At 39.6% G+C, this 22,169-nt stretch overlaps 1 protein-coding gene across 2 annotated transcripts; it reads right to left on the bottom strand.

The window, feature by feature from the left end:
* Positions 1-385: 385 nt before the first annotated feature.
* Positions 386-21,826, bottom strand: LOC115918135. Of its 2 annotated transcripts, XM_030992972.1 has the most exons (6): positions 21,719-21,826; positions 4,686-4,842; positions 3,657-3,713; positions 2,195-2,929; positions 739-773; positions 386-606 (listed from the first exon to the last, which is right to left on the bottom strand). In XM_030992972.1, exons 2-6 carry the CDS (start codon positions 4,839-4,841, stop codon positions 567-569), a joined length of 1,023 nt encoding a protein of 340 aa, XP_030848832.1. In that variant the 5' UTR covers position 4,842; positions 21,719-21,826; the 3' UTR covers positions 386-566. The 2 variants fall into 2 exon arrangements, with proteins under 2 accessions (XP_030848832.1, XP_030848831.1); XM_030992971.1 differs by having other exon boundaries at positions 386-773.
* Positions 21,827-22,169: the final 343 nt, after the last annotated feature.

Genomic DNA, 22,169 nt, shown 5'->3' on the forward strand with positions numbered 1-22,169 from the left:
TTTATGCATTGATACTAACAAAAAGCCTACTTAAATGTTTGCTTACAAATAGTGATAATGTGATAAGATTTGTATATCAATTTACTTGAATGGATTGGAAATTCGGTTTCAGGAGCGCCCCTGTACGATGTGTCTCAATTTATAGTGTTTCTGTGTTTCTGAGTGGTCTAGGCACCGTGCGTTATAAAATTAAAAGATCACTGCGCACGCACGCCGAGTAGCCGAGAAGCCTGTTTCAAATCGGGCAAAGCTAGTTTTCCATGCCATCGAAACCGGGCTGACCAGATTAAACTGAAAAAAAAGCAGAAACACGAAGTTGCAAACCATCCAGAGACTCCTAAAAAATTGCGTTACTTTTTAATTAACTTTATATCATTACAAATCTTTATCCTCAGTTTTCTTATTTATAACTGATTTTCCTTATAAAATTAAAGATAATTATGGCGTATATATTCAATATTGAATGAACGCCAATAAACAATTACCCAACAACAACAACAACACAAATAGAAGTATGGGTTAGGACGTCGCTCTGCCGCCCTCTCTGTTTCTCATCTCGTCTTAACTCACAAATAGAAGTATGGGTTAGGACGTCGCTCTGCCGCCCTCTCTGTTTCTCATCTCGTCTTAACTCACAAATAGAAGTATGGGTCAGGACGTCGCTCTGCTGCCCTCTCTGTTTCTCATCTCGTCTTAACTCACAAATAGAAGTATGGATTAGGACGTCGCTCTGCCGCCCTCTCTGTTTCTCGCAGGTCTGGTGCTGAGTTGGGCTAAATATTGAAGAGAATATAGTAATGTGATGATTTTTCATCATTACAATGTTAACTTTAATGAAAAGTCAATCCTCATAATAGATGATTTGATCGTCATCATATTGTATTACGTGATTGTAATATATAATACTATATGATGGATCATTACATTATGCCAGGCTCAATTATGAACAAGGGATTCATCTCTTCCCTTCCCATCAGATATAGGAATCGTTCTTTAAAAGAAGCAACAGAAAAAGTGCGCCTAGAAAACAGTAATAGCTTCATCTAAGTGCCCCGGGCCCCTACTCAGTGTTATGTAGGGTACGCGTATGTTCTTTCCCTCCTTTTGAATGCTCCCCCTATCTCAGGACTGCCAACATTTCTGAATCTGAATCCGGAACACTGCTCAATGTACCCCCCCTCCCCCTCTATCTATGATATTCAAGATATTTTTGTTATAACCCCCTTTTTAAATAGTCCAAAGAGAGAGAGAGAGAGAGAGAAAATACATCCCCTTTTAAATATTTTATAACCCCTTTATTTAATTTCTCACGAGTCCAAAGAGAGAAAAAAACGCCTCTTTTAAATAAAATCTCCAGGTGAAAAGTTAAATACACCCTCTTTTTTTACAATTCTCGGACCGTACTCTGTCGCGCAAAAAGTAGCCCTTTAACGGAGATTTTGGGAACACGAATGCGGCCCCTCCGACCCCGGAGGTAGCGATAGCCTGTAAATAAAAAATAAAAAATTCCCCCGATTGACAGTTATATTTTACCGAGATCAAAATGTAATTGCATGAGGGGAATTCTGAATTTCGAGATGAATTTACTATGTTATATTGAAGGAAAACGCACTCGGTGAGTCTACATGTATGTGCAATCTTCTGCCTCTGATCTTGTTCTCTAAATGCGTTTCAACAAAGAGGATACTAGCTGGTATCTCTTTGGTTTCAAGTAGTACGTATATGTGCGCCTTTTAGAAAATGCAGACATTGACGAATGATAGTGGTGCGAAGTCTAATTCACTTTTGCACTCGATTTACCGCGAGAAAAAAGACGTTATATATTACACCATCGTGCCCATATAATAAAGTGTTGAGTGTCACGTCATAGCTTTTCATACAATAGTATAGGTTCCCAGACAGAAGATATAATATATTCATACATTTTCATAATAAAATGCAATTTTAGTACACTCCCTGTATCAGATCGAATGGGAGAGTCGCCGTAATATATTATCGTCGGACAGTCTGAAATTACAATACTGTAGTAGAATGATAACTACTGTCAAAAATTCAGAACTTTCGTATTGTTTGCCCGATTTTGTTAAAACTTTCACCAATCAGCTCTTCTGATTTGTGTTCATGTCTTCATTGCAAACTTGCTATTAAGAGATTTCTCTCATTGAAATCTTCACGTTTGTTAGGTTTGAGTTACCTGTATTGGATATTTCTTGACCCTGTGATCTCTCTCATTTGGTTCAGGTTGATGCGTGGTGGTGTGCCTGCTCTTAGATTGTCCATAGCCTGGTTGATGGGTTTGGCCTGGTTGATGGGTGTGGCCTGGTTGATAGACGTGGCCTGGTTGGTGGGCATCGTCATGTTGATTATGATGGGCGTGGTATTGAAGCGCACCTCGATGGTTATCTTCAATAGGCTCCATGTGATGATGGAATCGTGGTCTTTCGATGGTTTTCACAACTTGTATGGACTGCACGGGAGGCGTATTACCATACATTACCTCACCTATTGCGTTGCCATGGTGATATTGAGGTGCTGTTTCATCTTCAACGATGGGGTATGATTTTCCTGTTTCATCCCTCTCATCGAATCCCTTCCCATGATGCACTTCAGCTGCAATAGCTGGTCTCGCCCGGATTATGATACCTATACAGTCTATACACAAACTGATGAATGCCATGGGAATGATGATAATGCATGATGAGATAATGGTGGAGTAGATTGGTATCAATGACAGCTGAAGGTCAGATACCCTATCATCATCACCATTCGTAGTGTTCTGCTGTGACGTCACACTGAACTCAGTGACCGGGTGCTTGGGAATGATGGCGATACCCTGTGCTGACATCGACCATGAGGTCAAAGCAATACACAGAGATGATACTATCATGGTTAGAAAGTTGGTTAGAGGTAGAACCAGTGAAATACCGCGCTGTGATATAGGAAGAACAAAAGTGGGTGTACTTCATTAACGATATTTATTGATTTATATCATTGCCAGGGCCAGTAGCGTACGCAGGATTTTTTCAAAGGGGGGGTTAACACTTTTAAATCAGGCCGACATTTTCGCCACGACTCAGCCAGCCGCTGAGTAAGCGGGGGGTAAGATCGACATTTTGTTCCGTTGGGGGGGGGGGTAAGGTCATCTTTTTTTTGGTCACCATTAGCATAATTTATTTTTTTTTTATTTTATTTTTTTAAATAAAATAAAAAAGCAAAGGGGGGGGGGGTTACTTCAAAATACACACATAAAAAAGGGGGGAGTTAACCTCCACCCCCCCTCCCTGCGTACGCGCCTGGCCAGGGCATTATATAAAGTATAGTACAGAAAGACTACAGATCTGACAACTAAATAGAAAAGAAGAAAATATCTGCCAATGTTAGTGGAAAACCTTAATAAATGTACTTTCGGTAGGAAATTTACATAATTATTATTAGATTTTAGAAAATTCAGAGACATGATTTAGGTTGCTTTAGCAATTTGTGCAATAATACATAGCATCGCTTATATTGTATTTCCCTTTCTAATTCATTTGTATTTAATTTTTCTCATCCACTTTTTTTCCTTTAAAAAACAACCCCAGTCCATTATTTGTCCTATCTTCGCTATCCGAATCCGTCTTTAAATTTAGTGGCTTCATGCGATTACTATTTCTTACCTTTTGGGGATTTCTTTCCAGCCCTTTAACAGCATTTATAGCTCCAAACATGATGAACTGTGATGGAAAAAAACGATATAATCAAAAGCATGAAAAACGTGTCCCTATAGTTCTATTGCGAAACAATAGTTGAAGCGCATTGTATTGTGATTCTTAGTAAAAAGGTTTTCCGCGTCATCTTGTAATTTCGAAAATGGAATTGAATTCTGCATCGTTTTCGGAAGTAGGAGCCCTTTTCATTGTCGGAAATATGGAACAAAGGAGTTCTGAGACACAGAGGTGTTGGAACAAAGGGGTGCCGAAACACTGATTTGTAGCAAAATAGAGTTTAATAGGGCGTAGAAAATTAACGAGAGGGTTTCGAAAGGAAAGTATTTCGAAACCATATTGGTGATTAATCATTGTGTGTTGAAATAATAAAGTCTGGAAACATGTATGCCAATACATTGGGTTGAAATACATGTATAGCGCCAGGAGTGTCAAGTCTGACAGATATGAGCGCTATACAAGAACCCTCTATTATTATTATTTTTATTATTATTATCATATATATACATAATTATATATATATATATATATATATATATATATATATAGGCCTTCATTAATAGAGGCGGGTCTGAAGTTAGGGATGTCAAAACGTAAAATAATTTATCTTTCTCATTTGTGCTATTGTGAGGCTATTGGGAGAGCCTCATGTAGGATACCATGATCATAAAGGCTTTCGAATCATCGTATCCTTCATTCCTTGCCCATTATTATGTGCGAACATTACAATGACGTATTACGTAATCGAAATGTGATACAATAAGGTATTGATATTTCCTCTGGGTTTATTTGTCGAAAGATTTTGCGATCTTGTTTCTCCTAAATTGTGCACCATTCAAATGCAGTTAGGCTCTGCGAATTTCATGATTTTAATCTCTTCTTAAAACTGTATCATTATGTTGTCAATGTATATGGAGTCTTGAGCAGGAATTTTCGTGACAGATCTTGAGTCTCTTATTGATAGTAAGGTGACGTACTTACCGCTAGACCAACCCACATAGGGGTTCCCATTGCACCATGATGATAAGAACCCGGATGTAGAAATGATGCAATAGCACCAAGCATGTTAAGTATGATGCCATAGGAGATGAGTATCACACCCAGGATTGTGACGTATGTATGACGTAACCCTACCATCCTGTATAATAAAGGCAAAAACGAATCGATCGTAGTTCAGGAGTTCATTTTTATATAATGCCCTGAATGATCAAGATGAATATTGATAATGAAAGAAATCATAATTATAATAATAATTATAATAATAACAGTAATAATAATGATAATGATAATTATATTGTTTACCCCAGGGAAGCCTCATCAGCTTCAATGCTTTCTTCCCAAGGACCCTGCAATTATTATTACCCAAGCGGTTCCCAGGTACCCATGTACACCTGAGTGGAGAGTAGCAAATATGGATTAATGTAATGTGAAAGAACGTCTGTGCATGGCGGGCTGAGATTCGAGCCCTTAACCCTTAGATTGAGTGTCAAGTACATGAGCCGCTATACAACAACACCTCCACAAATACATACCTCTTTCAGTTTAATCCAATGACGGATTGAGTGTCAAGTACATGAGCCGCTATACAACAACACCTCCACAAATACATACCTCTTTCAGTTTAATCCAATGACGGATTGAGTGTCAAGTTCATGAGCCGCTATACAACAACACCCCACAAATACATACCTCTTTCAGTTTAATCCAATGACGGATTGAGTGTCAAGTACATGAGCCGCTATACAACAACACCTCCACAAATACATACCTCTTTCAGTTTAATCCAATGACGGATTGAGTGTCAAGTACATGAGCCGCTATACAACAACACCTCCACAAATACATACCTCTTTCAGTTTAATCCAATGACGGATTGAGTGTCAAGTACATGAGCCGCTATACAACAACACCTCCACAAATACATGTACATACCTCTTTCAGTTTAATCCAATGACGGATTGAGTGTCAAGTACATGAGCCGCTATACAACAACACCTCCACAAATACATACCTCTTTCAGTTTAATCCAATGACGGATTGAGTGTCAAGTACATGAGCCGCTATACAACAACACCTCCACAAATACATACCTCTTTCAGTTTAATCCAATGACGGATTGAGTGTCAAGTACATGAGCCGCTATACAACAACACCTCCTCAAATACATACCTCTTTCAGTTTAATCCAATGACGGATTGAGTGTCAAGTACATGAGCCGCTATACAACAACACCTCCACAAATACATACCTCTTTCAGTTTAATCCAATGACGGATTGAGTGTCAAGTACATGAGCCGCTATACAACAACACCTCCACAAATACATACCTCTTTCAGTTTAATCCAATGACGGATTGAGTGTCAAGTTCATGAGCCGCTATACAACAACACCCCCACAAATACATACCTCTTTCAGTTTAATCCAATGACGGATTGAGTGTCAAGTTCATGAGCCGCTATACAACAACACCTCCTCAAATACATACCTCTTTCAGTTTAATCCAATGACGGATTGAGTGTCAAGTTCATGAGCCGCTATACAACAACACCTCCTCAAATACATACCTCTTTCAGTTTAATCCAATGACGGATTGAGTGTCAAGTACATGAGCCGCTATACAACAACACCTCCACAAATACATACCTCTTTCAGTTTAATCCAATGACGGATTGAGTGTCAAGTACATGAGCCGCTATACAACAACACCTCCACAAATACATACCTCTTTCAGTTTAATCCAATGACGGATTGAGTGTCAAGTACATGAGCCGCTATACAACAACACCTCCTCAAATACATACCTCTTTCAGTTTAATCCAATGACGGATTGAGTGTCAAGTACATGAGCCGCTATACAACAACACCTCCACAAATACATACCTCTTTCAGTTTAATCCAATGACGGATTGAGTGTCAAGTACATGAGCCGCTATACAACAACACCCCACAAATACATACCTCTTTCAGTTTAATCCAATGACGGATTGAGTGTCAAGTTCATGAGCCGCTATACAACAACACCCCCACAAATACATACCTCTTTCAGTTTAATCCAATGACGGATTGAGTGTCAAGTTCATGAGCCGCTATACAACAACACCTCCTCAAATACATACCTCTTTCAGTTTAATCCAATGACGGATTGAGTGTCAAGTACATGAGCCGCTATACAACAACACCTCCACAAATACATACCTCTTTCAGTTTAATCCAATGACGGATTGAGTGTCAAGTACATGAGCCGCTATACAACAACACCCCACAAATACATACCTCTTTCAGTTTAATCCAATGACGGATTGAGTGTCAAGTTCATGAGCCGCTATACAACAACACCCCCACAAATACATACCTCTTTCAGTTTAATCCAATGACGGATTGAGTGTCAAGTTCATGAGCCGCTATACAACAACACCTCCTCAAATACATACCTCTTTCAGTTTAATCCAATGACGGATTGAGTGTCAAGTACATGAGCCGCTATACAACAACACCTCCACAAATACATACCTCTTTCAGTTTAATCCAATGACGGATTGAGTGTCAAGTACATGAGCCGCTATACAACAACACCTCCACAAATACATACCTCTTTCAGTTTAATCCAATGACGGATTGAGTGTCAAGTACATGAGCCGCTATACAACAACACCTCCTCAAATACATACCTCTTTCAGTTTAATCCAATGACGGATTGAGTGTCAAGTTCATGAGCCGCTATACAACAACACCCCCACAAATACATACCTCTTTCAGTTTAATCCAATGACGGATTGAGTGTCAAGTTCATGAGCCGCTATACAACAACACCTCCACAAATACATACCTCTTTCAGTTTAATCCAATGACGGATTGAGTGTCAAGTTCATGAGCCGCTATACAACAACACCTCCACAAATACATACCTCTTTCAGTTTAATCCAATGACGGATTGAGTGTCAAGTTCATGAGCCGCTATACAACAACACCTCCTCAAATACATACCTCTTTCAGTTTAATCCAATGACGGATTGAGTGTCAAGTTCATGAGCCGCTATACAACAACACCTCCTCAAATACATACCTCTTTCAGTTTAATCCAATGACGGATTGAGTGTCAAGTACATGAGCCGCTATACAACAACACCTCCACAAATACATACCTCTTTCAGTTTAATCCAATGACGGATTGAGTGTCAAGTACATGAGCCGCTATACAACAACACCTCCACAAATACATACCTCTTTCAGTTTAATCCAATGACGGATTGAGTGTCAAGTACATGAGCCGCTATACAACAACACCTCCACAAATACATACCTCTTTCAGTTTAATCCAATGACGGATTGAGTGTCAAGTTCATGAGCCGCTATACAACAACACCTCCACAAATACATACCTCTTTCAGTTTAATCCAATGACGGATTGAGTGTCAAGTACATGAGCCGCTATACAACAACACCTCCACAAATACATACCTCTTTCAGTTTAATCCAATGACGGATTGAGTGTCAAGTACATGAGCCGCTATACAACAACACCTCCACAAATACATACCTCTTTCAGTTTAATCCAATGACGGATTGAGTGTCAAGTTCATGAGCCGCTATACAACAACACCTCCACAAATACATACCTCTTTCAGTTTAATCCAATGACGGATTGAGTGTCAAGTTCATGAGCCGCTATACAACAACACCTCCTCAAATACATACCTCTTTCAGTTTAATCCAATGACGGATTGAGTGTCAAGTTCATGAGCCGCTATACAACAACACCTCCTCAAATACATACCTCTTTCAGTTTAATCCAATGACGGATTGAGTGTCAAGTACATGAGCCGCTATACAACAACACCTCCACAAATACATACCTCTTTCAGTTTAATCCAATGACGGATTGAGTGTCAAGTACATGAGCCGCTATACAACAACACCTCCACAAATACATACCTCTTTCAGTTTAATCCAATGACGGATTGAGTGTCAAGTTCATGAGCCGCTATACAACAACACCTCCACAAATACATACCTCTTTCAGTTTAATCCAATGACGGATTGAGTGTCAAGTACATGAGCCGCTATACAACAACACCTCCACAAATACATACCTCTTTCAGTTTAATCCAATGACGGATTGAGTGTCAAGTTCATGAGCCGCTATACAACAACACCTCCACAAATACATACCTCTTTCAGTTTAATCCAATGACGGATTGAGTGTCAAGTACATGAGCCGCTATACAACAACACCTCCACAAATACATACCTCTTTCAGTTTAATCCAATGACGGATTGAGTGTCAAGTACATGAGCCGCTATACAACAACACCTCCACAAATACATACCTCTTTCAGTTTAATCCAATGACGGATTGAGTGTCAAGTTCATGAGCCGCTATACAACAACACCTCCACAAATACATACCTCTTTCAGTTTAATCCAATGACGGATTGAGTGTCAAGTTCATGAGCCGCTATACAACAACACCTCCTCAAATACATACCTCTTTCAGTTTAATCCAATGACGGATTGAGTGTCAAGTTCATGAGCCGCTATACAACAACACCTCCTCAAATACATACCTCTTTCAGTTTAATCCAATGACGGATTGAGTGTCAAGTACATGAGCCGCTATACAACAACACCTCCACAAATACATACCTCTTTCAGTTTAATCCAATGACGGATTGAGTGTCAAGTACATGAGCCGCTATACAACAACACCTCCACAAATACATACCTCTTTCAGTTTAATCCAATGACGGATTGAGTGTCAAGTTCATGAGCCGCTATACAACAACACCTCCTCAAATACATACCTCTTTCAGTTTAATCCAATGACGGATTGAGTGTCAAGTTCATGAGCCGCTATACAACAACACCTCCTCAAATACATACCTCTTTCAGTTTAATCCAATGACGGATTGAGTGTCAAGTACATGAGCCGCTATACAACAACACCTCCACAAATACATACCTCTTTCAGTTTAATCCAATGACGGATTGAGTGTCAAGTACATGAGCCGCTATACAACAACACCTCCACAAATACATACCTCTTTCAGTTTAATCCAATGACGGATTGAGTGTCAAGTTCATGAGCCGCTATACAACAACACCTCCTCAAATACATACCTCTTTCAGTTTAATCCAATGACGGATTGAGTGTCAAGTTCATGAGCCGCTATACAACAACACCTCCTTAAATACATACCTCTTTCAGTTTAATCCAATGACGGATTGAGTGTCAAGTACATGAGCCGCTATACAACAACACCTCCACAAATACATACCTCTTTCAGTTTAATCCAATGACGGATTGAGTGTCAAGTACATGAGCCGCTATACAACAACACCCCACAAATACATACCTCTTTCAGTTTAATCCAATGACGGATTGAGTGTCAAGTTCATGAGCCGCTATACAACAACACCCCCACAAATACATACCTCTTTCAGTTTAATCCAATGACGGATTGAGTGTCAAGTTCATGAGCCGCTATACAACAACACCTCCTCAAATACATACCTCTTTCAGTTTAATCCAATGACGGATTGAGTGTCAAGTACATGAGCCGCTATACAACAACACCTCCACAAATACATACCTCTTTCAGTTTAATCCAATGACGGATTGAGTGTCAAGTACATGAGCCGCTATACAACAACACCCCACAAATACATACCTCTTTCAGTTTAATCCAATGACGGATTGAGTGTCAAGTTCATGAGCCGCTATACAACAACACCCCCACAAATACATACCTCTTTCAGTTTAATCCAATGACGGATTGAGTGTCAAGTTCATGAGCCGCTATACAACAACACCTCCTCAAATACATACCTCTTTCAGTTTAATCCAATGACGGATTGAGTGTCAAGTACATGAGCCGCTATACAACAACACCTCCACAAATACATACCTCTTTCAGTTTAATCCAATGACGGATTGAGTGTCAAGTACATGAGCCGCTATACAACAACACCTCCACAAATACATACCTCTTTCAGTTTAATCCAATGACGGATTGAGTGTCAAGTACATGAGCCGCTATACAACAACACCTCCTCAAATACATACCTCTTTCAGTTTAATCCAATGACGGATTGAGTGTCAAGTTCATGAGCCGCTATACAACAACACCCCCACAAATACATACCTCTTTCAGTTTAATCCAATGACGGATTGAGTGTCAAGTTCATGAGCCGCTATACAACAACACCTCCACAAATACATACCTCTTTCAGTTTAATCCAATGACGGATTGAGTGTCAAGTTCATGAGCCGCTATACAACAACACCTCCACAAATACATACCTCTTTCAGTTTAATCCAATGACGGATTGAGTGTCAAGTTCATGAGCCGCTATACAACAACACCTCCTCAAATACATACCTCTTTCAGTTTAATCCAATGACGGATTGAGTGTCAAGTTCATGAGCCGCTATACAACAACACCTCCTCAAATACATACCTCTTTCAGTTTAATCCAATGACGGATTGAGTGTCAAGTACATGAGCCGCTATACAACAACACCTCCACAAATACATACCTCTTTCAGTTTAATCCAATGACGGATTGAGTGTCAAGTACATGAGCCGCTATACAACAACACCTCCACAAATACATACCTCTTTCAGTTTAATCCAATGACGGATTGAGTGTCAAGTTCATGAGCCGCTATACAACAACACCCCCACAAATACATACCTCTTTCAGTTTAATCCAATGACGGATTGAGTGTCAAGTTCATGAGCCGCTATACAACAACACCTCCTCAAATACATACCTCTTTCAGTTTAATCCAATGACGGATTGAGTGTCAAGTACATGAGCCGCTATACAACAACACCTCCACAAATACATACCTCTTTCAGTTTAATCCAATGACGGATTGAGTGTCAAGTACATGAGCCGCTATACAACAACACCTCCACAAATACATACCTCTTTCAGTTTAATCCAATGACGGATTGAGTGTCAAGTTCATGAGCCGCTATACAACAACACCTCCACAAATACATACCTCTTTCAGTTTAATCCAATGACGGATTGAGTGTCAAGTACATGAGCCGCTATACAACAACACCTCCACAAATACATACCTCTTTCAGTTTACTCCAATGACGGATTGAGTGTCAAGTACATGAGCCGCTATACAACAACACCTCCACAAATACATACCTCTTTCAGTTTAATCCAATGACGGATTGAGTGTCAAGTACATGAGCCGCTATACAACAACACCCCACAAATACATACCTCTTTCAGTTTAATCCAATGACGGATTGAGTGTCAAGTTCATGAGCCGCTATACAACAACACCTCCACAAATACATACCTCTTTCAGTTTAATCCAATGACGGATTGAGTGTCAAGTACATGAGCCGCTATACAACAACACCTCCACAAATACATACCTCTTTCAGTTTAATCCAATGACGGATTGAGTGTCAAGTTCATGAGCCGCTATACAACAACACCTCCTCAAATACATACCTCTTTCAGTTTAATCCAATGACGGATTGAGTGTCAAGTTCATGAGCCGCTATACAACAACACCTCCTTAAATACATACCTCTTTCAGTTTAATCCAATGACGGATTGAGTGTCAAGTACATGAGCCGCTATACAACAACACCTCCACAAATACATACCTCTTTCAGTTTAATCCAATGACGGATTGAGTGTCAAGTACATGAGCCGCTATACAACAACACCCCACAAATACATACCTCTTTCAGTTTAATCCAATGACGGATTGAGTGTCAAGTTCATGAGCCGCTATACAACAACACCCCCACAAATACATACCTCTTTCAGTTTAATCCAATGACGGATTGAGTGTCAAGTTCATGAGCCGCTATACAACAACACCTCCTCAAATACATACCTCTTTCAGTTTAATCCAATGACGGATTGAGTGTCAAGTACATGAGCCGCTATACAACAACACCTCCACAAATACATACCTCTTTCAGTTTAATCCAATGACGGATTGAGTGTCAAGTACATGAGCCGCTATACAACAACACCCCACAAATACATACCTCTTTCAGTTTAATCCAATGACGGATTGAGTGTCAAGTTCATGAGCCGCTATACAACAACACCCCCACAAATACATACCTCTTTCAGTTTAATCCAATGACGGATTGAGTGTCAAGTTCATGAGCCGCTATACAACAACACCTCCTCAAATACATACCTCTTTCAGTTTAATCCAATGACGGATTGAGTGTCAAGTACATGAGCCGCTATACAACAACACCTCCACAAATACATACCTCTTTCAGTTTAATCCAATGACGGATTGAGTGTCAAGTACATGAGCCGCTATACAACAACACCTCCACAAATACATACCTCTTTCAGTTTAATCCAATGACGGATTGAGTGTCAAGTACATGAGCCGCTATACAACAACACCTCCTCAAATACATACCTCTTTCAGTTTAATCCAATGACGGATTGAGTGTCAAGTTCATGAGCCGCTATACAACAACACCCCCACAAATACATACCTCTTTCAGTTTAATCCAATGACGGATTGAGTGTCAAGTTCATGAGCCGCTATACAACAACACCTCCACAAATACATACCTCTTTCAGTTTAATCCAATGACGGATTGAGTGTCAAGTTCATGAGCCGCTATACAACAACACCTCCACAAATACATACCTCTTTCAGTTTAATCCAATGACGGATTGAGTGTCAAGTTCATGAGCCGCTATACAACAACACCTCCTCAAATACATACCTCTTTCAGTTTAATCCAATGACGGATTGAGTGTCAAGTTCATGAGCCGCTATACAACAACACCTCCTCAAATACATACCTCTTTCAGTTTAATCCAATGACGGATTGAGTGTCAAGTACATGAGCCGCTATACAACAACACCTCCACAAATACATACCTCTTTCAGTTTAATCCAATGACGGATTGAGTGTCAAGTACATGAGCCGCTATACAACAACACCTCCACAAATACATACCTCTTTCAGTTTAATCCAATGACGGATTGAGTGTCAAGTACATGAGCCGCTATACAACAACACCTCCACAAATACATACCTCTTTCAGTTTAATCCAATGACGGATTGAGTGTCAAGTTCATGAGCCGCTATACAACAACACCTCCACAAATACATACCTCTTTCAGTTTAATCCAATGACGGATTGAGTGTCAAGTACATGAGCCGCTATACAACAACACCTCCACAAATACATACCTCTTTCAGTTTAATCCAATGACGGATTGAGTGTCAAGTACATGAGCCGCTATACAACAACACCTCCACAAATACATACCTCTTTCAGTTTAATCCAATGACGGATTGAGTGTCAAGTTCATGAGCCGCTATACAACAACACCTCCACAAATACATACCTCTTTCAGTTTAATCCAATGACGGATTGAGTGTCAAGTTCATGAGCCGCTATACAACAACACCTCCTCAAATACATACCTCTTTCAGTTTAATCCAATGACGGATTGAGTGTCAAGTTCATGAGCCGCTATACAACAACACCTCCTCAAATACATACCTCTTTCAGTTTAATCCAATGACGGATTGAGTGTCAAGTACATGAGCCGCTATACAACAACACCTCCACAAATACATACCTCTTTCAGTTTAATCCAATGACGGATTGAGTGTCAAGTACATGAGCCGCTATACAACAACACCTCCACAAATACATACCTCTTTCAGTTTAATCCAATGACGGATTGAGTGTCAAGTTCATGAGCCGCTATACAACAACACCTCCACAAATACATACCTCTTTCAGTTTAATCCAATGACGGATTGAGTGTCAAGTACATGAGCCGCTATACAACAACACCTCCACAAATACATACCTCTTTCAGTTTAATCCAATGACGGATTGAGTGTCAAGTTCATGAGCCGCTATACAACAACACCTCCACAAATACATACCTCTTTCAGTTTAATCCAATGACGGATTGAGTGTCAAGTACATGAGCCGCTATACAACAACACCTCCACAAATACATACCTCTTTCAGTTTAATCCAATGACGGATTGAGTGTCAAGTACATGAGCCGCTATACAACAACACCTCCACAAATACATACCTCTTTCAGTTTAATCCAATGACGGATTGAGTGTCAAGTTCATGAGCCGCTATACAACAACACCTCCACAAATACATACCTCTTTCAGTTTAATCCAATGACGGATTGAGTGTCAAGTTCATGAGCCGCTATACAACAACACCTCCTCAAATACATACCTCTTTCAGTTTAATCCAATGACGGATTGAGTGTCAAGTTCATGAGCCGCTATACAACAACACCTCCTCAAATACATACCTCTTTCAGTTTAATCCAATGACGGATTGAGTGTCAAGTACATGAGCCGCTATACAACAACACCTCCACAAATACATACCTCTTTCAGTTTAATCCAATGACGGATTGAGTGTCAAGTACATGAGCCGCTATACAACAACACCTCCACAAATACATACCTCTTTCAGTTTAATCCAATGACGGATTGAGTGTCAAGTTCATGAGCCGCTATACAACAACACCTCCTCAAATACATACCTCTTTCAGTTTAATCCAATGACGGATTGAGTGTCAAGTTCATGAGCCGCTATACAACAACACCTCCTCAAATACATACCTCTTTCAGTTTAATCCAATGACGGATTGAGTGTCAAGTACATGAGCCGCTATACAACAACACCTCCACAAATACATACCTCTTTCAGTTTAATCCAATGACGGATTGAGTGTCAAGTACATGAGCCGCTATACAACAACACCTCCACAAATACATACCTCTTTCAGTTTAATCCAATGACGGATTGAGTGTCAAGTTCATGAGCCGCTATACAACAACACCTCCTCAAATACATACCTCTTTCAGTTTAATCCAATGACGGATTGAGTGTCAAGTTCATGAGCCGCTATACAACAACACCTCCTTAAATACATACCTCTTTCAGTTTAATCCAATGACGGATTGAGTGTCAAGTACATGAGCCGCTATACAACAACACCTCCACAAATACATACCTCTTTCAGTTTAATCCAATGACGGATTGAGTGTCAAGTACATGAGCCGCTATACAACAACACCCCACAAATACATACCTCTTTCAGTTTAATCCAATGACGGATTGAGTGTCAAGTTCATGAGCCGCTATACAACAACACCCCCACAAATACATACCTCTTTCAGTTTAATCCAATGACGGATTGAGTGTCAAGTTCATGAGCCGCTATACAACAACACCTCCTCAAATACATACCTCTTTCAGTTTAATCCAATGACGGATTGAGTGTCAAGTACATGAGCCGCTATACAACAACACCTCCACAAATACATACCTCTTTCAGTTTAATCCAATGACGGATTGAGTGTCAAGTACATGAGCCGCTATACAACAACACCCCACAAATACATACCTCTTTCAGTTTAATCCAATGACGGATTGAGTGTCAAGTTCATGAGCCGCTATACAACAACACCCCCACAAATACATACCTCTTTCAGTTTAATCCAATGACGGATTGAGTGTCAAGTTCATGAGCCGCTATACAACAACACCTCCTCAAATACATACCTCTTTCAGTTTAATCCAATGACGGATTGAGTGTCAAGTACATGAGCCGCTATACAACAACACCTCCACAAATACATACCTCTTTCAGTTTAATCCAATGACGGATTGAGTGTCAAGTACATGAGCCGCTATACAACAACACCTCCACAAATACATACCTCTTTCAGTTTAATCCAATGACGGATTGAGTGTCAAGTACATGAGCCGCTATACAACAACACCTCCTCAAATACATACCTCTTTCAGTTTAATCCAATGACGGATTGAGTGTCAAGTTCATGAGCCGCTATACAACAACACCCCCACAAATACATACCTCTTTCAGTTTAATCCAATGACGGATTGAGTGTCAAGTTCATGAGCCGCTATACAACAACACCTCCACAAATACATACCTCTTTCAGTTTAATCCAATGACGGATTGAGTGTCAAGTTCATGAGCCGCTATACAACAACACCTCCACAAATACATACCTCTTTCAGTTTAATCCAATGACGGATTGAGTGTCAAGTTCATGAGCCGCTATACAACAACACCTCCTCAAATACATACCTCTTTCAGTTTAATCCAATGACGGATTGAGTGTCAAGTTCATGAGCCGCTATACAACAACACCTCCTCAAATACATACCTCTTTCAGTTTAATCCAATGACGGATTGAGTGTCAAGTACATGAGCCGCTATACAACAACACCTCCACAAATACATACCTCTTTCAGTTTAATCCAATGACGGATTGAGTGTCAAGTACATGAGCCGCTATACAACAACACCTCCACAAATACATACCTCTTTCAGTTTAATCCAATGACGGATTGAGTGTCAAGTTCATGAGCCGCTATACAACAACACCCCCACAAATACATACCTCTTTCAGTTTAATCCAATGACGGATTGAGTGTCAAGTTCATGAGCCGCTATACAACAACACCTCCTCAAATACATACCTCTTTCAGTTTAATCCAATGACGGATTGAGTGTCAAGTACATGAGCCGCTATACAACAACACCTCCACAAATACATACCTCTTTCAGTTTAATCCAATGACGGATTGAGTGTCAAGTACATGAGCCGCTATACAACAACACCTCCACAAATACATACCTCTTTCAGTTTAATCCAATGACGGATTGAGTGTCAAGTACATGAGCCGCTATACAACAACACCTCCTCAAATACATACCTCTTTCAGTTTAATCCAATGACGGATTGAGTGTCAAGTTCATGAGCCGCTATACAACAACACCCCCACAAATACATACCTCTTTCAGTTTAATCCAATGACGGATTGAGTGTCAAGTACATGAGCCGCTATACAACAACACCTCCTCAAAAACATACCTCTTTCAGTTTAATCCAATGACGGATTGAGTGTCAAGTACATGAGCCGCTATACAACAACACCTCCTCAAATACATACCTCTTTCAGTTTAATCCAATGACGGATTGAGTGTCAAGTACATGAGCCGCTATACAACAACACCCCCACAAATACATACCTCTTTCAGTTTAATCCAATGACGGATTGAGTGTCAAGTTCATGAGCCGCTATACAACAACACCTCCTCAAATACATACCTCTTTCAGTTTAATCCAATGACGGATTGAGTGTCAAGTACATGAGCCGCTATACAACAACACCTCCTCAAATACATACCTCTTTCAGTTTAATCCAATGACGGATTGAGTGTCAAGTACATGAGCCGCTATACAACAACACCTCCTCAAATACATACCTCTTTCAGTTTAATCCAATGACGGATTGAGTGTCAAGTTCATGAGCCGCTATACAACAACACCTCCTCAAATACATACCTCTTTCAGTTTAATCCAATGACGGATTGAGTGTCAAGTACATGAGCCGCTATACAACAACACCTCCTCAAATACATACCTCTTTCAGTTTAATCCAATGACGGATTGAGTGTCAAGTTCATGAGCCGCTATATAACAACACCTCCTCAAATACATACCTCTTTCAGTTTAATCCAATGACGGATTGAGTGTCAAGTACATGAGCCGCTATACAACAACACCTCCTCAAATACATACCTCTTTCAGTTTAATCCAATGACGGATTGAGTGTCAAGTACACGAGCCGCTATACAACAACACCTCCTCAAATACATACCTCTTTCAGTTTAATCCAATGACGGATTGAGTGTCAAGTTCATGAGCCGCTATACAACAACACCTCCACAAATACATACCTCTTTCAGTTTAATCCAATGACGGATTGAGTGTCAAGCACATGAGCCGCTATACAACAACACCTCCTCAAATACATACCTCTTTCAGTTTAATCCAATGACGGATTGAGTGTCAAGTACATGAGCCGCTATACAACAACACCTCCTCAAATACATACCTCTTTCAGTTTAATCCAATGATGGATTGAGTGTCAAGTACATGAGCTGCTATACAACAACACCTCCACAAATACATACCTCTTTCAGTTTAATCAAATGACGGATTTGGTTCACAAGCAATGCGGCCAATTAAGTCCGCATATCTACATTGTTTTGAATACGCATAGATCACCAACGTAGTTTACGTTCGAAATTATGTTAAAGAGATAACAGCTATAGGCAAACACTTGTATTGGTTTTTAGAACTCCGTTGAGGACTGCTAAGAAAAAGAAGAACAAAATCGACACTCAATAATTATAAAAGATGGCAGATGCCATCTTCAATTCATGAAAGGCACTATGTCTCATTTGCAGGCCAAACATATGAAAAGGTTAAATTCCAACGGCATTTGAAAGACAATACTAATTTAGAACTTCCCTCAAAACCAAAGGGCTTGAAAATGGCTTTAAGTGGGGAAAAAACAACCATTAGTTGTCGAATTGACTTAAGTGATTGCAATCATTTAAGTAATAGTCTGATTTTCAGACCTTTTACCGAATGGCCGTAGGTTTTGCCCTGCACAGAGATTCAACCAGTTTAATTTTGGCCATTACAAGGAGTGGATTATAGATGTAGACAAATGCTCAATAACCTGTTACAGCTCATGTTATGTATGTTATTACCAAATAAAAAAAAGATGTCAGTCAGTCACTCCAAAGTGTCTGACAAGCGAAGTCTAGAAGGTAAACGGGTTTCTTTGCATAATTTGAATACTATTTATAGGACACTGCTAATGTTTAAATTTCACAGATAGGACATACATGACATATCATTCCTGCAAAGTTCTACATAATTTGATGTTAACTGCAAAAGGGACATACACGAACACTAGCTATGTATGAATCATGATAAACCTACTACTACTACTACTTCTAGTAGTAGTAGTAGAAGTAGTAGTAGTAGTATTAGGAACCGCAGGCGCGTACGCAGGATTTTTAAAGGGGGGGTTTTAACATTTATAAATCGGTCCGAAAATTTCGCAACGACTCAGCCGACCGGTGAATAAGCGGGGGGGGGGGGGGGGGGGGTCCCAAAAAATCGCAACGACTCAGCCAACCGCTGAATAAGCGGGGGGGGGGGGTAAGAGGACACTTTTTTCTCGAATTTTGGTATTAAATTTGACTTTTTTTTTTAATAAAAAAAAAAAAAAAAAAAATCAAAAAGGGGGGGGGGGGCTTTAGTTTTTTTTTAGGGGGGTTACACACATAAAAATACCAAAAGGGGGGTTTAACCTCCCCCAAACCCCCCCCCCTGCGTACGCGCCTGAGGAACCGTTCCTGTTGCTATGACAGGACGAGCCATTTTCGTGCGGAATCTAAACATGTGTTCGGTAGTGGGGGGGGGGTACACCTAGAGCTACCTTCTGTGTTGATCCTATCCCACTTCTTTTATCTTTTTTTTCTACCATTATACGAAAATGTATTGGACGGTATTGCCTCGATTACGTAACTTGCTATGGAGTTCTGAGATTAACTCGGTTTTGCATTTTGTAAGCCAAAAGAAGTCTTCTTCTTTCTAACGACGGGATTACACCAGATTTGTTAAGAAATTGGTCAAACTTTTTGCAAATCAGTTCAATAGACCATACAATGCGTGTTGCTTTGGTATGGCGAGTCTATTGTATAGAATGGAAAGTTTGGTAAGTTGTATTAGCTTTCCAAATATGTACAGCAGCTTTACATGTATATGGAGCTATAGTGTACGAATCAAAGTGGGCCGGCACACACAACGTGTCCATTGTTAGTAGAATGGGTATACAGTTTCACATTTCTTTAAATTATTAACATATGAAGTTATAGAACAAAGTGTAGTAAGCTGAAAAAATAAATCAAACTAGAATGCCTACATGTTCTAGAAATATACATGATGTGTTTATTACAGGTGGAACGAGGAATACCATAATGGAGAATAAAGGATCAAATTAACATTAGCATTATCTTTATTGTTCATTCACGTGTTCAGCGGAAGGGATGGCCGGCCGGGTGGTAGGAAAAAGATTTGATTACCCTTTTTTCTCGACATTGCGATAATATTTCTTTTTCTTTTTTACGCGGAAGATTTTGACTTTATACTTTGAAGAAAACAAATGGTTAACCATGCCCTACTGTAGATGAAATAATACATTATTACCCATTTAAAGTCACTTGAAATTTTACAGCTAGCCTTGTGAAAGAGGGTGATGACTGTTGTATGGAATAAATATAAAATTCTCATGAAATCTTTCTGGTGATAATAGTAATGACAATAAACGGCATTTCTCCCCTATTTCTTGCATTTTCGTTTTTTAAATTTCACTCTAAGCCAAATTGATGAGCAAATCAATTGCTTTTCAAAATCGGATATAGAATGTGTCCTCAACTGATTCATTTAGTAGGATACACATGTTTTATTTTATTGTTGGTTTTCATAATTGTGATAGATGTGATGTATCAACATATTTTAGGCAATACCGTACTTCCACTTATTATTTTTGTTGTTGAGCCTATAGTAAATAAACATTTTCCTTAGTACCAGCTTGGTAGCAAATGGCTTTTGTTTCAACATTTATTTTATCGAGCTGAAAATAAACATAAACGACAAACGCGACAGTTGTGGCCCAAAAGAGATAATTTTTGTTTCTCAAATTACTTTCATTGATTAAATGTCAGTTCTTAATACATGTAGGAGGCAATAGAAGAGAAAGGGCGTGGGGAAGGAAGAAAATGAGATCATCAATACCCACATACACCCTCCCTTATTCGCTTCTGAATTTATAAAGAGTTTTCAATTCTCTTTTTGCTGAAATTATATTAATTAGACCTACATGACATTGATAAATAACAAACTTTTATTCATGTATAATTATAATCCCTGAACATTACTCTCATTATGTTCAGTTTGGTAGTTTGAAACATTTTGTACTTTATTTCAAACGATGGATGAATAGGCAGAATCCTACAAGCATCGTTGAACTAACGTAATTTAGGCCAAAGTATATAGTAAAGTAAAGAAAAGTAAAGCAAATATATAACTTACTCAAAATCTGGCTGAATCTTCAAAGACTAATGGGTAGCAGCTAGAATGTAATAAGTGTAATGAGCATAGAGTCAAAGACCAGAGATAAAACTCTCGCTGTGCGCGAATTATCATACAAGAGAGGTATGGGGTTAAAACGTACACCCTTTCACCTGGGCAAACACGTAAGTATCGTAAGAATGACTATAATCAGGGGCGGATCCAAGGGGGGGGGGGCGACCTTTAGAAGGTCTTTGAAAGGATATGAAATATAATTTGTATTAAATATAAAGACGTGTAAAAAACATTAGAGAGACTCAAACAGGTGAGGAGGCTGGGCATGTCTTCCTATAACCAAACAGATGAGGAGGCTGTGCATGTCTTCCCATAAACAGGTGAGGAGGCTGGGCATGTCTTCCCATAAACAGGTGAGGAGGCTGGGCATGTCTTCCCGTAACCAAACAGGTGAGGA

The sequence above is a fragment of the Strongylocentrotus purpuratus genome, unplaced genomic scaffold, assembly GCF_000002235.5.
Source record: "Strongylocentrotus purpuratus isolate Spur 01 unplaced genomic scaffold, Spur_5.0 spur5_scaffold_20, whole genome shotgun sequence".
In the NCBI taxonomy this organism is placed as follows: domain Eukaryota; kingdom Metazoa; phylum Echinodermata; class Echinoidea; order Camarodonta; family Strongylocentrotidae; genus Strongylocentrotus; species Strongylocentrotus purpuratus.